Raw genomic sequence first — 20,975 nt, 5'->3', positions numbered from 1 at the left:
ATGAAAGATGAAGAACTATATAGTTGGAATCACTTTCAGAATGCTTTTTTTTTTCAGGTGATGAGCAAAAAACTAATTGACAGCCAATCAGAATCCACCCGAGAACAAGCATTTGAAGCGGCAGACAACATAACTGTAGCGCACGCTTATAATAAACAGAAAGTTGTAGTTTCCATTCTTGGTGTGAATGGGCCTTCAGACATTTATTAACCTGATTTTGTTTAAATTATGTTTCATATGGTCACGAGTAATGTTTTCATTTTCACCAATACAGCAACCATATATTTATTGCCCCAAATATTTGATATATTCATGATTGATAGAAAGTCTTCAATATAAGATTAAGATGTATTTCAAATATCACTTATAATTAAATATTATAAACACACACACAAAAAAAGGTTTTGAAACCCAATGGTAATTTACGGTATATAAAAAGCTAATTGAAACTTTGTACTACTTCCTGCTTGGCTGCTAAAAAAAATATGTGTCTTGGACTACGTTTGTCACTATCAAGTGCACAGTTTATAAAAACAAAGTGTCTCAAGGTTATACTACAGCACACAAACAAATAATGCCTGGTATTTTTGGCTACAATTTGAGGGTACACTTATGATAATGATTTTTTCTTGTAAATGCGCTTGTAAATTGTATACGAGTCTAAGAGCAATTTTGGGTTTGGAGTGAAAAGATGCATTTATTTGACACGTCACATCACACATCATCACCACACTCCTGGTCTACTGGCCGCTGAACTCCATGCACTGGTGCCCGAGGTTCCGCCGACCTCTGAACTTTTGCGTACTCCTGCACGGTTTGCTGTGAGCTCTTCTATGGAGGACAGCTCGAAATCACTGTCTTCATCAGACAGCTAGAAGACAGGTATGATACAAAGCCATTCAATTCAATACTAAAGACAATGGGTCTCCTTCACTAATAATTGCATACACTGTTCGTATTTATATACACATTTGAGCTTCTCACGAAAACTTTACGCCTAATTCAAAACACATGCTTATGTAACGGACGTAGGCAAGTAAGAGCTGTGCGTGTAAACCTCACTTAACAACTGTCTATTTAAGCAGATATATTCATCTTCATTTGAAAAGGCAAAGCAAAACTAAGACTGCAGCAGCTGCAGGTATACAAACAATAAACAAAGCAGTGCTTGCTTACCGTTTTGAATATCAATCATGCTGATCACGTTCTTTATTCCATGCAGCTCATGTTGTTATGAAAATATTTGCGCAGTGGAATGCTCAGGTAAGATGACGTGAAATTAGAAAAGCCTTCTATCTTTTCCATCATGATTTCTTTGCTTGATTTCATCACTTTTGCTCTTATTCTCATGCACTGACTCGTTCGCAAAACTGAACAGCCAATCAGAGTCGGCCTGACGCTGATTCTACATGTTAAATCGGCCAGAAAAACCCTGTGCGGTGCGTGTAAACCTCACTCCCCTGGCCTCAAGAGGTGCAGTCTTTAGCGTCCTTGTTAGCGCGCCCGTCTCCCACACCAGAGACCCCGATTCGAATTCGGCTCGAGGTTGGTCGAGTAGGACTGTATATATGAAATATATTTAAAGCTGCCGTCGGCAACATTTTTTTGATCATATTCAGGGAAATCGACACAATCCGACAGAACAACATAAATAAAGTGGTTTTAGAAAAAACCCAGAGCTTCTAACTCCACCTGGAGCGTGTTATTTGTTTTACAAAAATCCACCGCTCCCGGATCATCGTGTCCAATCAGTGCAGGGGGGTGTGAGATCTGACTGTTAATCACAGATCGGGCACACGCCACCCCTCGCGCACGTTACAATCACATGCACACGCCTGAAGTTCGCGGAAGTTCGCGCAGTAACGAAGAGTGATGGCGTTAAATCAAGTAAGCTCATTTAGAGTATAAATGACGTTAGCAATTGCAATCTATCGGTAGATTAGCTAGGACAGCATACCTCCAAATACTCCATGGTGTTGATGGATGCTGATGAGACGGGCGCGTTCACTGAAAATCTGGTGCACACGCACTGACAAGCATGAACTCGGTGGGAGGGTATTCGTTGATAGTGGGGGAGGGCCATGAGAGTTGTAAACATTCAAAATTTTGCCTAAGTCCACTCAATCTGCCAGACTTGCCGACTGCAGCTTTAATATCTCTATGTTTAAAATGTCATCTTAACATGTTTATAAGGCCACCAATAATATGTGATTTTTGTGTATGAGTGGTTTCAGTTTTTCTTACATTTTTTGCACATTAGAATAAACTTCAGAATGGAAGTTATTGATGGATCATGATTTGTTCGCGAAAAACGTTCGTAAGCAGAATTCACGCACAAATTTGTGCGTACGCATGCTTAGTAAATGAGACCCAATATTCAAAAACAAATTATATTTCTGCTGCAAGATTTCAATAGGTATGGAAATAGCTTATGCAATAGCTTATAGCTTACCGCTCTCTGTTTTACAATGGCAGGGCGAGGGGAGGGGCTAGACGGTGGCAGAACTCTAGTCCCGCCTACAGGCTTTTTGACTGGTGTGCTTAGCTGTCTTTCCAAACTTCTTGTCAGTGTTTGGACAACAGAACCTGCAATCATAAACCATTCATGTTAACTGACAAATACTGCGATGTAAGACTAAACTATAATTAAACTGAATTCTCCACATGTCATCCCACAGGACATTGAATTGGAATGACAGGAAGGAATTCACGGCAAGGAAATACAAAATAATTTCACCCTGGTCCACAAAAGTTGATTAAATATGATAAAAATATAGAATTTAAATACAAATTTATATAGGTGGCATTTAAAAAAATATGTCTATTCTTTTGTTATAGAGTGTTGCAAGGATGATACATTTTTGTAAGCCAAAACCCAAAAAGCGAGCTAGCATTTTAGCACTTTCGGTTCCATCATCCTGAAGTCAATAGGTTTTTTGAACGGGTTTTTGGTTAAATGCCTGAAATAAGGTCCGTGGTTAATACAACCTCAATAAATTTTAACTTTTTTTTTTCACAACATGAAATGCATCAGTAATACCCTCTAATGGTTTTTTTTAAAGCTTTTACTTGTCTTGAAAAAGGTGGTTGTTAACAAGTGGCTAAATGGGATTGCATAAGTTTTCGGGGACATTAAACGTCATCTTGCAGAACAGGTAAACTCATCTATCACTAGTCAGCTTTTTATAATTGTGCTCTTGGAAACCAATCTAACTCAAACTTTCAGGGAATTTTTGTTTTGTTTTAAAGACTAAAAGTTGTCGGAAGCTTAATGGTGGTGACGCTGAAGTCATGCGACCGTGATGTACTTTGTTTACAGCCTACGTTTAGCTTTTTACCTCTGGCGTTGTATTTAGGCTTCAAAATTAAAACGAAAGTTGTGTTCATTTGTGAAGATTATCATGAATGTGGAAGAATCAAACTTTTGTTTGTCACAGGTCTTTTTTCTGCAATAATCCAAAAGCAATTTCCTTTTTTTTTTTTTTAAGGAAACCAGGGTGATGCTAACTTCCAGGTTGGCCTACAAAAGTACATCATCACTGCAGAACTCTATTTTAGCTAAATGATTTGCACATTGATATAGATGTCAGGGAGTGGTGATCATATGCATCGTTTATATATATTAAATATATTCAATATTCAGACTAGTTCCAAATGGTCGTGTTGTGATTAAAATAAATAAATATGTATAGGAATTTGGTATTTGCTCACCATGTGGATTGGGAGTTTTGGGGAGTTTGGGTGTGTCTGCAGCCTCTGAAAGCTCACTATCTGTCCAATCAGGCTCAGCTGTTGGGTTCATCAGTGATCCCGATTGAACAAGGCGGACAGAGGTGGAAGGGTTGGCCCGTGAGCTGGTAACATAGGCACTGTCCTCAACTGTCTCATCCTCATCTGAACTGAAAGGTGGTGTGCTGAAGAGAGAAATATACCAATTAAAGACTGATATTAAGCTAAAAGCTGCTTGGCCTCTCACAATTCTATTTCATGTTTTCATTTTCATTTGTCCTTGAGTAGTCTGAACGTTTTCCAATTGTAAGAAAAAGTATACCTGTTCTTTTTTTGCTTTGTTTTTGGAGTCTGAATCTGAGGAGGTGCATTGGAGCGTGGGAAGGGTGTTGGAATAAGTGCTTTTGGCTGTAGTCTTTTGGCTTTCTGAATGGACGGCTTTGAGCCCTCACTAGATCGGAGCCTTTTTTCCTTCACTGGGGTTGAATTTTTCTTTCCCCCTAAAAACAAATATACAAGATTGACTGATCTTGGTTCAGATGAGTAGCCATCAAATAGAACATGATATGAAAGAAGATAAGCAAGATGTATGAATATGGGTAGTGTGGTGGCATGATAAATAACACTTCTGCTCACTCTGTTTCGAAGTGCTGGGTGTTAATTGCCCCTGGCTCTTCTGTAGGCTTTTCACTCGCCTGGTGACCTCATGTACCAAGTTGTCTCTATGGTTTTGAAGGTCTGGCTGCTGTCTATATCTCTGCTCCCGCTGACCAGTCAACAGGACACTCAGACTCTTAAATGTTTGCTTAGAGATGCCCTTGGTACCCTGCCAAAACATCATCACTTTAACCACTAAGCAATGTTTTTAAATTACATAATATTCATGTGTCCATGGTCCAAAATTAACTTTTTTGTCAGAAAATAGAAAACTCGCAACAGACGAGTCCTTTACTTTATTTTTTGGTTTGTATGTCAGGATAAGACAATCAATCTTACAGTTTGAATTAAATCATGTTGTATTTCCTAAAAAAAAAATCTGTTTTATTTACAATTTTTACTCCCTTTTGCCACATGTCAAATGTAAATATTTGTGTCAGTAATGTGCTCTACCTTCCGCAGTCCCATATTCTCCAGTTTTTTCTCCAGTGATTCTTCTAGAATGGGTCTAGACTCTCTCATCAGCTCTGGCTTTCCTTTGTGTAACTTTAGAACCTTCCACTGGGGTTCATCTGAATCATCCAGGCCTGGAGGACGTGCATGCACAAGTTTGCTTTAAATACATAATGGCATGATTGCTGTATGCATACAGTATACTGCAGTTAGAAACAACTGAACCACATACTCTCCCCTTCCTCCTCTAGCTCCTCAGGAGAATCTTGGGCATTCTGAGAAACCACTGGAACTACCAAATGAGAGAGAAAAATGGGCCAAACCAGATTAAACTTAATTCAAAGCAACAATATTTTATTTAATCAAGCAATGAATAAGTCCACATAGATATAATTCATTACCTGAGACTGGAATGACCGACCGTTTTTTAATCTGTGTGATAAAGCATCAATTAGAAAGATGATTAGCGTTTAAGAATCAAGACATCACCAGATCATTTTACAATAACTACAATCACTTTAATAATCTAATTATGAATTACTATAGTTAAAGGTAAAGTGTGCCATTTTTTTATGTGAAAATACTTAAAATACATTTAAAATAATATCACGTTAATATGAGATAAGTTTGACGGTTGTCCAAAGTGTAAGCACTGTGGTTCTTTCTTTTTACAGGGTGGCCTGCAATAAACTGTTTGCAATAAACTGCAATAAACTTGGGATGTTGAAGCAGGAGGGCTAGTGGGTCAGTTTGGGGAAACCTCTGGAATCTGGAAACATTATTTTTGCAATTATACTTGGTGCCCCTAGTGGAACTCTACCTTTAAGGAAACTAATTCTGACAGTTGCATGAAATTATTGCTCACTTTCTTCCACTGTTTGTGATTGTGAAGTAAATAACCAACCTTCTCCTCCAGAGATTTGATGAGTCTGTCCTTCTGGCTCAACTGAGAAGAGAGAGAGACAACCTGCTGCTGAAGTTTCTTCAAACTGGAGCCAGAGTTTTTCTCTACAGACAAGGCCTCCAGAAGCCTGGCATTCTCTCTCTTCAGCTGTGACACACACATACAAATCACAGACGTGATGAGATGATTCTAAAATGTTGCCAAGACAGTGCAATACCAGAAACACTTGCCTCCTCTTGCTTCTGCTGGTGTCTGTTCTGTGCTTCCTGGTATTTCTTCTTCCATTCACTTTTCTGAACGAATAAAAACAATAGAAACGGAACATGAATAATTAAAATAGTAAATATTTAAAAATGCAAGCACTATGTGGGCTGAAAAGCCTCATATATTTATATATTTTACCTTCTATAACGATACAATCACATAGTTACTTTATTAGGTACCCCTGTTCAACTGCTTGTTAACGCAAATATCTAATCAGCCAATCACATGGCAGCAGCTCAATGCATTTAAGTATGTACTGTAGGTGCATCTCAATCAGCTCCCTAGTTCAGTAGTCAGGGCACTGATCAGAGAGTCAACCATTTTAAGGGCTGGCTCAATCGCAAAATTGTTACAGTGCACTGAAACGTTCGCTCCCTAAAAAGTCCCACAATGCACCATGAAAACCAGGGAGCACCAATGCTCACTATGTTCCCTTAAAGGAAATTCTGAAGCGCAAAACATAAATCAAGTGAGCCAACTCACTACACACGATAGATGTTTTTTAAAATACAAACCATTATTTAATTATATTTCAGCATAATGAATAAGTGATTTAAGTGCAAGTTCAGCACCTTGTTGAATCTATGCCACAAATAATTAAGGCAGTTCTGAAGGCAAAAGGGTACTAGTTGTACCTAATAGAGTGGCTGGTGGATATATATATATATATATATATATATATATTACTGTATATATCAAAGAGTTGTAGATGAATAATCCCTTTCTTGCCAGTTTAGAGGACATTAAATTATGCATTGTATCAAATAATGCATTGTATTAATTACTCATGCATGACTCAATGAACAAGGAGAGAAATCTTACCTTCCTTGCCATTATCTCTTTCAGATCTCTCTCTCTGTTTTCTCTCATTTCTTTCTCAGGGTCAATCTCTTCTTGTAAACTGACATTGTTAAATAGACCTACTTCTTTGTTCTGCAACACCAGCAGTTTCTATGGTTGAAACAATGACAAATGACATAGAAAATGATTACAACAACACAAAAACATCATACAAAAACATCTTACATGTACCTCCAATAGCTCCTCTATTGAATGGCTGGTAGAAATACATAGCAGAGGATCTGTCTCCATCTACTGGTGACAATTTAAAATGTTCATTTTATTAAACTGGTGTATACTCACAGCCTCTATGGATGAGCTCTTGCTTGCCATATCTTTTGACTCCTGGAGAAACAATTGTCTCAGCTCTCCAATTTCCTGCTGAAATTTTCTTCTCTCCTCTTCTTTCCATCTCTCCAGCACTTGTTTCTCTGACTGTTCTCTCCTTTGTTGCTCTTCATGCTCCTGGCAGAATACATTTATATATTTTCTTTTTTTTTATATAACAAAAAGGTACTTAAACAGGTATTTCATATGGAGGGGTCATGAACTGGATTATTTTATTATTTTATACTGGTTCCTGGGTTGCCCTTATAATGTTAGTATGATTTTTACATCAAAAATTGTCATAATTTAGAAATAAATGGCATTTTCCAAGCCTGATTTTAGCCTCTGATTTGAACTGTCGTTTGCTTATGCAACTTTTGCGAGAAATTTAGCATTTGCTCACAAAATGTTTGTGTGTTTCTTCCCATCCCTTTAGGCGCTCAGTATTACTGGGAGGAAAAATTATATTTCAGTGCTTTAGGGTGCGCTCTCAAAACTTTTGAGTTCCCCAAATAAACATTTTGATGAACAATACAATGCAATCAGATATTGCCAATCAAAACCCAAAATGCTCATTTGCAAGTCCCCGTCCACTTTCGTTGTAATTGAAAAGAGCAGCTTGGAAATTTTTAGGTGAACTATTTCTGTATAAGGCCTACTAAACTGTCAAAAAAATAAAATTATACGTGCATTAAAATGTTCAGCAAGTACAGTCTATGGCAAGTACCAGTAGAAGGAAATAGGGTTATTTAAGAGGTTTAGAGCTGGATCTTGATTCAAACACAAACTCACATGCTGCCGCCTCAAACTGTCCGTTTCTCTCTCTGCCTGTAGCTGCAACTGTGTCAATCTCAGTCTCTCCTTCAGGTCTTCTATCCCATCTTCCATCTGTTCGACTTTCCTCTTTTTCTGCCTCTCTGAGAAACACATATGCACAAGTGATACTGGGTTGACAAAATATCCTTTATTTATTTTACCACATCATAGAAACATATTTATCAAGTGAAATTAAAGTGCTAGCTTCCTATATCTGAAATGTTATAAAACTTTGTTTGAAAAGTGAGTGGACACACATTTTCTCACCAACCTGCATCTGTGACCTCAGGATGTCTTCGCTGAACATGTGCTTGTAAGTAGGAGTAGTTGACAAATGATTTTTCACAGAACTGGCACTTTCACAAGGAAAAGGGGTCAAAACATTAGAACTGGCTTTATGCTTACTAGGCTCTTGCACAAAACAGGCAGTTCGCCTTAATATAATGTAAAAAAAAAACAAAAAAGAGTGTTTATTACCCTATAGATATGCTACCATTCAAAAGTTTGGGCTCAGTACTACCACAATAAAGACATGTACAATGTTACAGAAGATTTCTATTTCAAATAAATGCTGTTTTTTTTAACTGTCTAATATTAATTATTCTTTTAAGTTGATCACAGTTTCCATAAAAAATATTAAGTAGCACAACTCTTTTCAACATTGATAATAATCACAGGAATAGATTCAATTTTAAAATATATGAAAATAGAAAAGAGTTATTTCAAAAAATAGTAAAATATTATTCTTTTTGCTGTATAGCTGATCAAATACGCAGCCTTGTTGAGCATAAGACTTCTTTCAAAGTAACAAAAAAATTGCATGGACCCCAAACTTTTTGATCTGTACTGAATGGGAGTGAACCATTTTAAAAAGCCTTTTCGAAAGCTCTTTATGTGTACAACTTTTTAAGAAATCCACCTTGTGATAATTATTAGCACTGGCCTGCAGGAGGAGCTGTTGAGTGCTGATCAACTTCTTTCTCCGTCGATTCTCCAGCTTGGCTTCCTGCAGATTTTTTTCGAGTTCTGCTCGTTGTTCTTCTCCTCGCTGGACCAGAGAGAGCGCCCCCTGCAGACGCTCCTCCAGTCCTGACAGCTGAGCGCTCAGGACGTCCTGGCAGTGCAGGAGGTACTCAGTGCTCAGCTGAGACATACGAAGCAGCTTGATCAAAGAAGGGTCGGCAGGCCCACGGCAGTTTGGACACCGCTCGCCGTCCACGGCACAAAACGTCACAGTCATAATGAAGTCCTGAAGCACACTGACATCTATCTCTTGCACAACGCGGTCCACGTCAAGGGCGGAGAGACGCCTCCAGTCTATGGGCTCGGTGCGTGAGCGGAAGCGGAAGGGCTGAAGTTGGTGTGCTGGGCTCCAGGGTGGTGTGGGGGACACAGCAGGGGAGAACTGGCCCAACATGGTGAAAGGTTTGAGATACAAAGATGAGTCGATGTGGTGATTCCTAACCAGAGGCTGGATGGGGAGAGAAAGAGAGAAAACAAAGAGTATTTAGATTAGCTATTACAACCAAATCAGCATATCGGAATCAAAGTAATAAATTACATTTTAAAATAGAATACACTAGAAAAACAACTATTTTAAATTGGAAAAATATTACCATATTACTGTTTTTACTATTTTAGCAAACAATGCAGTCTTGGTGAGCATAAGATACTTCTTTCTCTAACCCGCCTTATTTCTTTTTAGTTTATTTTCTCATATGTCTTTCTTTCTTTCGGGACTATTGAGAAAGTAACCACTAACATGAAGATAACTGCATAAAAAGGACATACGGATTTTACATGATACCATGGTTATCTGTCTGTTCGGTTATTTTGTATTTCTGTTCCACTATTCAAATAAAAATCAAAGTTAAAAAGAGAGAGAAAGAGACTTCTTCCAAAAACATAAAAAAACAACATTTGACTAGTATAAATGGCAGAGGGTGAGATTTTCATTGAAAAACATCTTAAATTTCAGACTGTTCATCACATGCTATTGCATTGTTTCAAAGTATCACCTGTTTTTTTAATTCATTTTCTTTGAGCCATTTACAATAATATTTTTGACTATTAAAATGTTTTACATATTCAGCAATGTAGAAATGTTTACAGAATAATGAAGGCAAAACATTGAAACGCTGAGAGAACATGCAGTTTACATTTTCAGTAAAGCTTAAAACAGATCATTTATTATTATTTATTATTCATTTTACATATCATTTTTAAAAGGAAGGGGCAAAGGTTTTTCTTTTTTTTCCCCCTATTCTAAAACACAATTGGGAACCACTGTCTCAGAGATAATATTCCCAAAATATACAAACGCACAGGCACATGCCCTCTTTTAGCTATAAAGAGTGAAGGAAATACTTTTCTTTTCTGCATATGGCAGACAACATATTGTTAAAGTCCATCTCTATGACAACTGTTAAAGCCATTGTCAATTTCAATACAAATTGTATATATATGTGCAGTAGATATGATATAGCCTTCATTAGCCTTAATAGCAAGCCTACATTAATTACATCAGCCATAACAACAGAACCAAACATAGATCTATTAAGTGAGTATTGTATTTGAGAGAGAACTCCTATTTCTTAAAGAGCAATTTTCTTGCACATACAAATCTGTTCGGCTGTTTACCTGAAAATGTTCTTGGTAAGGGTTCATCTCGCTCCTATGAAACAGTGTCATGGTGTCTGAACTGAGTTTGATGCCTCTTAGTTTACATATCAACAATAAACCGTCTCTCTGCAACTCAAAACACAACCCCTCTGATAAGCAGCTTATAGTATTTCACTTCCCCTGTTTCTAGACAACCAGCCACGCCTGTAAATCACTGGTCTTACTCTTAACTAACTGCACGATCTCAGCAGCTTACCAGGCCATTTACCTGCATCAGGCAATCAATAGTAATATATAGTAATTTTCTCTGGGTCCTATTGATTGATTGACCAAAATCAGCATCCGCTTCTGTTAATAGCAATTAAAGGATCAAAGAACGATAATGTGATATAATCAAAAACTTTCAGAGAATTTCAAGTTCGAATTATATTTGATCAAAACACAAAGCCTTCTCTTGCAGGCCACATTGTTAAAGAGGCAATCAAATTAATTTTTTTTAAAAAAACTATGATCAATTTTTCGATTTTTTCTATGATCAACATGGTTTCAATTTCTAAATTCAATTCAGATTTTTTTTTCTTTTTCTTTTTTTTTTTAAAGAAAATGCTGGTATAAGTAGTTTGGCATTCTATTTTATTATTATTTCTTTTAAAGAAAAAAAAATAGGCTAAAGAATAAAGTATTTTGGTTTGGAAATATAAAATCAGATCAATGTCAGTCTGGCATAACCAAGATGCAGGATACAGTTTATTGTCATGTGACCAAAACAAACAACAGTGAGGAACCCTAATACCATACCATACCATACCATACAAATACCATACATGATGTTTCTATATATATATACTGTATATAGGTATTAGGTACACCCGTTCAACTGCCCGTTGATGCAAATATTTAATTAGCCAATCACATGGCAGCAACTCGATGCATTTAGACATGGACAAGATCATCAAAAGGTTCAAATTGAGCATCAAAATGGGTACGAAGGGTGATTAAAGTGACTTTGACCATGGCATGGTTGTTGGTGCCAGACAGGATGGTGCCAGTATTTCAGAAAATGTTGATTAACTGGGATTTTCACACACAACCATCTCTAGGGTTTGCAGAGAATGGTCAAAAAAGAGAGAAAATATCCAGTGAGCAGCAGTTGTTGATGCCAGAGGTCAGAGGAGAATGGCCAGAGTGGTTTGAGCTGATAGAAGGGCAACAGTAACTCAAGCAACCACCGGGGTCTGCAGAAGAGCATCTCTGAAAGCACAACACGTCGAACCTTGAAGCAGATGAGCTACAGCAGCAGAAGAACACACCGGGTGCTACTCCTGTCAGCTAAGAACAGGAAACTGAAGCTATAATTCACACAAGCTCACCAAAATTGGACAATAGAAGATTGGAAAAATGTTGCCTGGTCTGATAAGTCTTGATTTCTGCTGCAACATTCAGATGGTAGGGTCAGAATTTGACATAAACTAAATTAAAGCATGGTTCCATCCTGCCTTGTATCAACGGTTCAGGCTGCTGGTGGTGTAATGGTGTGGGGATATTGTCTTGGCACACTATGGGTCCCTTAGTACCAACTGAGCATTGTTTAAATGCCACAGCCTACCTATAGTTGCTGCTGACCATATCCCTCTCTTTATGACCACAGTGTACCATCTTCTGATGGCTACTTCCAGCAGGATAATGCACCATGTCACAAAGCTCAGATCATCTCAAACTGGTTTCTAAAACATGACAATGAGTTCACTTTACTCAAATGACTTCCAGAGTCACCAAATCTCAATCCAATAGATCAACTTTGGGATGCGATGGAATGGGAAATTTGCATCATGGATGTGAGCCGACAAATCTGCTGTAATGCCATCATGTCAATATGGACCAAAATCTCTGAGGAATGTTTCCAGCACCTTGTTAAATCTTTGCCACAAAGAATTAAGGCAGTTCTGAAGGCAAAATTGGGTCCAACCTGGTACTAGCAAGGTGTACCTAATAAAGTGGCCAGTGAGGGTGTGTTTTCCCATGAATAATATGTTTAAAAACGTTTTGGAAAATGTTTGTAGCCTATCCAAACTAAGAACAAACAAAGTATAATAACTTTTTACTTAATTACCCCACTTGAAATATGTACAGTCATTAAACATTAATCTAAAAAAAAAAAAAACATGGTATAAACGTTGTAACTAACGTTAGCCTATAACATAGACATCAGTGGTGATCTTTATAGATCAGTGATGGACACACATTTCTAAGAACTGAGACATGGGATTTAAACAAGATTTTTAAAAGATTGCTCTAATCATCTCGGATGTCCTTATTTGTCATTGATCGATCTGTAACCTTATTAATTACAGTGCAACGGTATAAATCGATATAAATATAACGACATAAATGTGTAACGTAACCTGTGTAGCTGCTAAACAGTTTCTGCGATCAACGGTTGGCAACGGCAATAACACTGTACACAAAAGTAACTAATAACCGTAATAGTTCATGCACAGAGATTTCAGACACTTACCTTTGTCTCTATTATAAAAGGTCACAACAATAGTTTATAAGTTGTTTATAAGTTAAAAGAAGAAAACCGGAGCAATTCATGATGTCAGTTTCAAGCTAAAAATTGAAAGGAGAAGTTAACAGCTGGCAACTGTTGCTGATGGGCGGGGCTAAGAGAGAAGCGCTTCCTGTTGCCATGGAGACTACCGACTCATGACCTCAGGAGCCAAAACTGAGGATAAGCAAAGAGGCAGTTTTCACGAGATTTGTTAGTTCATCTACTTGTATTATATTATATTATATTTGTGAATTATATTATATTGTTACATGATGTGAAAAGTAAACCATCTGAACAGAGTTTAATATAAAATCAATTGGATAAATGTTGGGTAATATTTTGTCCTCACATTTTGAACATAAAGTGGCAGAGGAGACTCAGGAGAGGACAGAGAGAAATGTTTTAAGCTTAGATTGATCACCAGTAAGGGAAATGTGCTTCCAGTCCACTGCAAACTAGCGGTTATTTTATATGCTTTTGTCAAATAACAATCATGTTAATCTGTCAAAACTTTAAGATAATCTTAAATGCTGTAACTTTATTTAACTTTTAGAAACGATAATACAGAAACTGCCATACAACAATGTAAATGAACACAAGATGGCGCCACAAATTAGTAGTCTACACGTCTGAGATGGTGGCAAGGTTTCCTGCTAAAAGTGAGTTAAACACATTTATTTATTTATTTATTTATACAGGTAAGTTGACTGAGAACAAGTTCTCATTTACAGCAACGACCTGTGTAGGTGTACAGTACAGTAAACAAGCAAAAATAAATTAAAAGCAATTAAAAAGAAAAGGCAAAACAATCCAATAAAACAAACTTTTTGTAACTTTTCTACTCTATGTAACTTTTCTACTAAAATGAATCCTTTTTTTATTGCCTGTGTGTGAAGGGGTTGTAATCACACATTAAAATGATCCACTTGTCGAGTTTTGCTATTATCTCTGAAGGCCAGTATTCCTATTTCTATGTGAAGTCTCCGGGTCAGATTTACCGCGAAATCCAACGGATGTGACGTGCATGCGCGCTCCCGAGCCTCTCATACAGTCTATTGTAGACGGTCAGGGAGTTACGTCCGGTTAAAGGCGCACGTTTTTCGGCTTATATCTCAGTCAATCTTTGATCAATATTCCCAAGACTCTAATCGTTCGTAGTGCTGGACGGGGCCTTTCGAACGAGCCCACCCCCGAGGTCCAACTCGCCCGGCTCCCCGAGTTATAGCCGTTCGAAATCGGGGGTCCCAGCGAACGGCGATCCGGTAGGGGGCATCCCCAAGGCCCGCCACTCTAGCGTTCGGGCAAGGGTTCCCCTGGGACCTCCTCCCCCGAATTTGAGCTCTCTGGGTCTTTGCGTTCCAGAGATACGAGCGATTTTCTTTTGAGATCGTGACGTCACCGGCGTCCGCAATTTTGCAGCGCGCCCGATTGTTTTCTGCTAATATCTCCGCGAAAACACCACCAAAAACTATGGAACTTATATGGTTCTTTTCAGCTCGACTAGATGGTCCCAACGAGCTCGGTGCTCGCCGAATCCGTCAAGTATTCGCCGAGATATTTGCGTAATTGACGGTATTGTCTAGAGTTCGAGCACGAGCGCTCTTGTAAAATTTGGTTGCAATCCGAAACATCACCACTAGAGGCCGCTAAAAGTTACGTAGAGCACCTTCAAGTAAACGTCTATAATGCCATAAAGGCACCAGATCATCCAGTTTAAGGTTGTAATTCATTCCAAATGTGAGGGGCAAAAAAACTAAAAGCCGATCTACCCAATTCAGAGGAGATCTTAGGGATCTGTAGTAATAGCCATCCCTGAGCTCTGGTCTGGTAACCAGACCATCTAGCAGCCAGTTAGTGAATTAATAAACGATGGTAGTTTGTGCAAAAGAGCTTTGTACACAAAAAGTGCAAAACGAGATTTTAGGGGCAGCCAATTTACTTTCTGGTAAAGTGATGGGTACTAAACCCGTCCCCTGTAATAAAACGAATGGCACTATGATATACTGCATCGAGAGGTTTTAGAACAGAGGCAGAGGCATGCATATAGATTGTGTCTAGTCAATGAGAGGTAAAAAAGTGGATTCAACAATTTGTTTTCTATTATTTAGAGTAAAACAAGATTTGTTTCTATAAAAGAAACCCACTCTAACTCTTAATTTCTTTACCAACTCATCCACATGCATTTTAAAGGAAAGCCTGTCATCAATCCAGGTCCCCAAATATTTATAAACATGAACACGGTCAATAGAGGCACCATCCAATGTGCAAATACATAAATCATCACCTGTTTTCTGTTGTCTATTTGAAAAAAGCATATACTTTGTTTTGCCCTCGTTAACTACCAGTTTCAATTCAACAAAAGCCTTCTGTATTGCTATAAAGGCAGATTGGAGCTCAAAAAGGGCCTGGTCAGCTGTAGGGGCAATAGCATAAATAACTGTATCATCAGCATAGAGGTGAAGTTGACAGTTGTTTATAGTTAAACCAATATTTTTGATATAAATAGAAAAAAGAACCGGACCTAAAATTGATCCCTGTGGAACGCCCTTCAATAGATCAAGAAAACCTGATTTGATACCATCAGTGGAAACACACTGTGTTCTATTTGTTAGATAATTTCCAAACCATCTGCAGGCAGCCAGATCTAGTCCAATTAATGACAGCCTATTTAGAAGTAATTGATGATCCACAGTGTCGAAAGCACATGAACTCTAATTTTGTTTCTACATATATTTTAACATATAGGCTATAAGTAGCATACAGTATTCTGAGGTATTTAATTACTATTTTAATTATAGTGGTAGAGAAAGCAGAGGATTATGAAAATGTGTCCCCACAGTAATTGTCTAAACTGGGCCAACCAAAAACAAACAAACAAATAAATAATAAATAAATATTTTTTTAAATAATAATTATATATAACTATATATGTATAGCATATACAAATATAGAATATACACACATATATACAACAACACTTTATTAAAATTACAATAAATACCTGTATAATAACAATTCATCACAGTTCACAATTTCAAATCTTGCCATGCTTTCCCAAAATAAACTGCAAAGTAATTTAATGGTTTTTAAACAATAAATGCAAAATAATTCATGAGGGTGAATAAAAAAAAAAAATCATGCATGTGTGTAAAACAAAATGCAAAACAAATTAATGCAAATAAATGGACAAAGGAAAATTTTTTATTATATATTTGTTATCTAAATAACAAAATATTATGTTCTTCTAAATCAGTTTAGCTTGAAAACCAATTGATTTACATGTATTTCAACATATTCTCTTTAAGGTATGTTTAGATCCCATTCTTGCTCTCTGCCTGACTGCTTTGGCCCCTTCTGAGCAAGTTCATCCTTCACTGTCTGTTTAATGAGGTGCTTGACTTGCACAGCTCTTTTTTTCACACAGTCTCGCTGTCAGGACAGAATTTTTATTCTATTCCCAAGTATGACTAAGTAAGTTTCAAGTAAGCCTCACATATACGGGGGAACATACAGGGAAGAATGGGGGTAGTTGTCTCATGGGGAAGTTGACAATGGGCTATATAAGTTAGGCCTACTGGTTATATAGGTTTTAAGTCCAAATGCATGATTGTTCTGTTTAGGGTGTGTAGGGGTCTGTTGTTTTTAAAGAAAAAAGGTAGTGTGTCTAGTCTGGTACTAGTAGTTTCTTGTTTCTAGTTTACCTGTGTATATGTAGTCTTTAGTTTTCCTTTTCCATTCTCATTGATATCATTGGTTTGCTTTATCCTTGTTGTTCTCCCATTTCTCTTGCATTTTTTTGTATTTTTCTTTTGTAATTAAATATACATGCTGCAACTAGATTCTGCATCTACTCTCACTTGCTGCAACCCATACTGTGGCAGAAAAATGGAGTAAAAAATTGGATAGCAGCAGTCCCTTTACCTGTCTCCTCTGAAGACCTTCTCCTCTCCCTTGCACAAGATGGCCGTCCCCTGGAAGACTACGTGGAGAAGTTCCTCGCGCTCAGCCTGGACCGACGGCACCTCGAAGACCTGTTTCTGCAGTGGGCTGGATGACTATCTTTTCCAACTGCTGCCAGTGGGAGCTACCACCTGCACTCTGGCCATAATACATGGACTATGCCCTTTCGCTGACTCAGCCACACCCTACCCAGCCCACTTCCATCATCCTGTCACCACCCATCCTCGCTCCAGTTACCCCACCCACCTCGGAACTCCTCCCTAGTCCTTCCCCTCTCCTCCACATTCCCGCCACAAACCCAGAGCCAGTGCCAAAGCCCGCCATGGACGAAACGCCTGAGCCCACCGCGATGCCTACACCAGAGCCAACGCCTGAGCACATCAGGTGCGAAAGCCGGCAACAGTGGCAACGTCCGGCAATGTCTGTCCCAGTTGCTGTGCTCGTGGAGTATAAGGGCATGGAGGAAAGCTGAGGGGTGACAGCACTAAGGGTGAGCTGTACCTGGCCTCTGTGAGTGACTTTTAAGTAGAAGAGGTTATTCCCTGTGGTCTTCCGCCTCCGCTGGTCCTGCCCAGCTCCAGTCTCCTGTGCTGTGCCTCTGATGATCCCACCCTCTCTCTCTCTCTCCCACCTCCTCTACCAAACAAGCCAGTCCTCCGGCCCCACCTCTATTGGTTCCCCTCAGTTCCTTTGCTCCTCCTCTGTTTACTCTACTCTTCTGGCTTCCACTGGCTCCGCCTCTGGCTGCTGAGCCCGTCACTCCACCTCGGCCTATTGACCAGTTGGCTCCACCTGGGACCATCGTCCTTACAAATCCACTGGACTCACTCGTCCCTCCTGCTCAGCCTTCATCAGTCGTCACTATGCCTATGCCATGGACTTCCGGTTTCTGTGTCTCCTCGGCTCCACCTGGGTCTCCTCCTCTATTAGCTCCACCTCAGTTGGGCAGACTAGACTCCCCCATGGATTCTTCTTCAAACTGACTTTTGTGTGTGTGTGTTTACATCCCAGTACATCCCGATTAGGAGTACATCTCCCCTTACATTAGAACAGTTTCCTAACCCTGTTCCTGGAGGCACACCAACAGTGCACAATAGGGTTTTTCACTCTTGAAATAGTTAACCCGGGTCATTCTAACCCTGTGTAAACGGAATCCTGGGTAATCTTTATTCACGTTTCACACTGCTCATACTATACCCAGGGTTAACAGTTAAACCTGGGTATTCATAAACTGCTGTTTCACACTGCATATTCCTAAACCCCAGGTTAAAAGTCCTTATACGACTTATTTTGCAAACCTGTACAGTGTGAAACAATGCGTTGTGCGATGTGTTAGAATGTTACAACTAGATGTTTAGCAACCGACAACCAATCGCATGCCTTATATTCATGCGCTTTGGGCAGTCATGGAAACACTGTGCAATGTATATGAACACATTCATATACGTCGTTTCTGCTTAATTGTTAACCCCGGATATAGTATGAGCAGTGTGAATTGTGAATAAAGATAACCCAGGATTCCATTCTGACCCATCTATTTGCGGTCTTGGAGTGTCTACTATCGAGCTAATGAGTTTGATTAAGAAGAGTTTGAAAATGTGTAGTGTTGGTGCACTTGGAACAGGGTTGAGAAACACTGCATTAGAAGTTTAGGGATTGTCATGTACCATCACTTACTTAATATAAAATAAACTCCATATTTCCCACAGGCTCTTTTAGTTATGTAAAACACTTTTAATAGGAAAACGCCACACTGAACCTAGATCTCTCTTTTTTTCACTGCTATTAATAAATTAGCATTTAGGCCAAAGCATTTATTATTAATTACTAGTTTTGAGGTTAATAATGGATGTCTGGGCATGATTAATGCATTGTTAATTAGCTTCTAATATGTATTTTCACTGCCTTAACAGATGCCTTACTGCTGATTAGTGTTGTAATCCTTTTAAGGTTGCCTCCCTTATGTCTTTGTTTTACTCCTTTCTCCATAATGCCTCTCAACTGCTAATTTTGCTGCAGTAATGTAATTTCAAAGTGCATGAGGGACAATATATTTTAACTCATAAGAGAAGAAATAATCCAGAAAAAAAAGCTCCAGATCTTACTTTTGGTCAAGTCACACTATAGCATCTCAACAATACAACATAAAAAACATGACTGCGTGTGGATCTCAAATAATCTCATGAAAATGTATTGATCTTGTATTGTACTGATACAGAGTTAGTTGACATGTAGTTGCAAAGTTACTTAGTTAGTAGAGGTAGTCTAAAGTGGACCATCAAAATAAAGTGTAACCAAACATTTTATATGAACAAAATAAATACTCAAAATGTTATTTGGGCCAGACACTTTGTGCTATTATTTAACTCGGTCTATATTGGTTAAAAATGCTTAAAAAAATATTTTTTTATTAACCAATGTAGACTTTTGTCAGATTTTTAAAAAAATATATAATTTGAGTAGGCCTAGATTTTAAATGTTCAATTAAAAATTAATTAGAGGCCTATAGCAGTAAAAAATATATTTTTTTAAAATTAGAGGTTTAATTACCTTCACAACACAGTACAAAAACTAACTAGTGGAGGGTGAAACCAAATTACAGTCTAAAAACCTGCTTGTATGAATTTGTGGATAAATTGCCTTTTGATAAAGAAGACTGCACACTGAGTGTGATGTACATAACATAAGACAAAATTATGTATACAGAATATATTCTTGTATACAATCTATAGTCTCATACTTTCTTTCATTAGAGAATTAGTAGACGGTTTGTTCGTATAATAAGTTGAAAAAGTTGATATGTACTGTAGCTGCAAAGTTATAGTCAGTTGAATACCTGTTGGTGGACCATCACAATAAAGAGTTAGCAGATATTCAGTCTACTCTATAATGACATGGTATAGTTGTAATGACTAAAGGGGACTATCGAAATAAAGTTTTACCAAAGGTTCTTATAAAAGAAAACAACATATAACATAACTCTAATATGCACTAAACTTAACACCCCTGACTTGACCATGTAATGTAAAAGGGGAAATTATTGAATTATTAACTGAGAAATGCCACTTATAAAGATTTTAGCCAATACATTATATTGGTTAATAAAAATGTAAAAAAAACAAAACAAAAAAAAACATTTAAATATATGTCTTTATATATATGTTCAATTTCTTGATTACAAATAAATCACTAACTTGAAGTGCAACAAATAAAACAGCATTTTGTCTGTTCTGCTGTCATCACTAACTTGCAGTTAAACAAGACCAGTTAAACTGTAAGCACGAGAAAAGAAAGTAAAATAACGTATTAAAATAACGGAAAAGCTTTGCACATTTTTATGACTTCTACTAAGCACATTTTAATGAAAAAGAAAAATTTAATAAAAGCCAGATACGACCAAAATAAAACCATTACTAAGTTGAATGGGGTGTTTTTTTAGTTTTTTTTTTTTTTAATAAATGAGAATAACATTTTACTTCTGTCTTTCATTGTGTAGAAATGAAAAGAAATGTGCAATGCCAAAATGGATTAAACAACTTTCAGAAAATTATAAGCGTAGAGTACTGAGGAAAGCAGCATTTGGAAACAATATGGTGTGGTGGGGGTTTAAGAGTGGTCCAAATAGCTTCATGCTTTTCATAGTTTCACACAGTAAATGCTCAAAAATGTTCTGCTTTACACAGAGACTGATCATTCACCCCTGAAAGAAGGGGTGAAAAAAATCTATATTCATCAATGCTTGCGTCACTGGAAAGTCTGGCAATAGAGAAGCTGTTACAAACATCTCCTTTGTGTCTTTTGGTCAGTCTGTTTGAGACATACTGTCTCTCTTTGTTATCTTCAGTGCTTATA

General features: G+C 37.8%; 1 protein-coding gene across 1 annotated transcript; it reads right to left on the bottom strand.

Annotated features, from left to right (window-relative positions):
* Positions 1–412: 412 nt before the first annotated feature.
* Positions 413–9,550, bottom strand: dzip1l (DAZ interacting zinc finger protein 1-like). The gene is made up of 15 exons (XM_056246254.1): positions 8,910–9,550; positions 8,262–8,346; positions 7,967–8,091; positions 7,151–7,312; positions 6,830–6,958; positions 5,974–6,036; positions 5,744–5,890; positions 5,241–5,271; positions 5,072–5,131; positions 4,840–4,973; positions 4,366–4,555; positions 4,052–4,229; positions 3,712–3,914; positions 2,453–2,586; positions 413–871 (listed from the first exon to the last, which is right to left on the bottom strand). The coding sequence occupies exons 1-15, from the start codon at positions 9,405–9,407 to the stop codon at positions 725–727; spliced, it is 2,286 nt and encodes a 761-aa protein (XP_056102229.1). The 5' UTR covers positions 9,408–9,550; the 3' UTR covers positions 413–724.
* Between the last annotated feature and the right edge of the window lie 11,425 nt (positions 9,551–20,975).

Source organism: Rhinichthys klamathensis, unplaced genomic scaffold (assembly GCF_029890125.1).
Source record: "Rhinichthys klamathensis goyatoka isolate OS25496 unplaced genomic scaffold, OSU_Roscu_1.1 h1tg000036l_1, whole genome shotgun sequence".
NCBI classification, from domain to species: domain Eukaryota; kingdom Metazoa; phylum Chordata; class Actinopteri; order Cypriniformes; family Leuciscidae; genus Rhinichthys; species Rhinichthys klamathensis.
The sequence above is the reverse complement of the archived record's forward strand: the minus strand, read 5'-3'. Positions and strand labels throughout refer to the sequence as shown.

Excerpts from the sequence above, each read along its gene's own strand:
- dzip1l (XM_056246254.1), bottom strand. The coding sequence starts at position 9,407 with ATGTTGGGCCAGTTCTCCCCTGCTGTGTCCCCCACACCACCCTGGAGC. Across the intron at positions 4,230-4,365 it reads ACCCAGCACTTCGAAACAGA|GGGGAAAGAAAAATTCAACC; the intron begins GTGAGCAGAAGT and ends ATTTGTTTTTAG. Across the intron at positions 2,587-3,711 it reads CAAAACTCCCAATCCACATG|GTTCTGTTGTCCAAACACTG; the intron begins GTGAGCAAATAC and ends TTATGATTGCAG.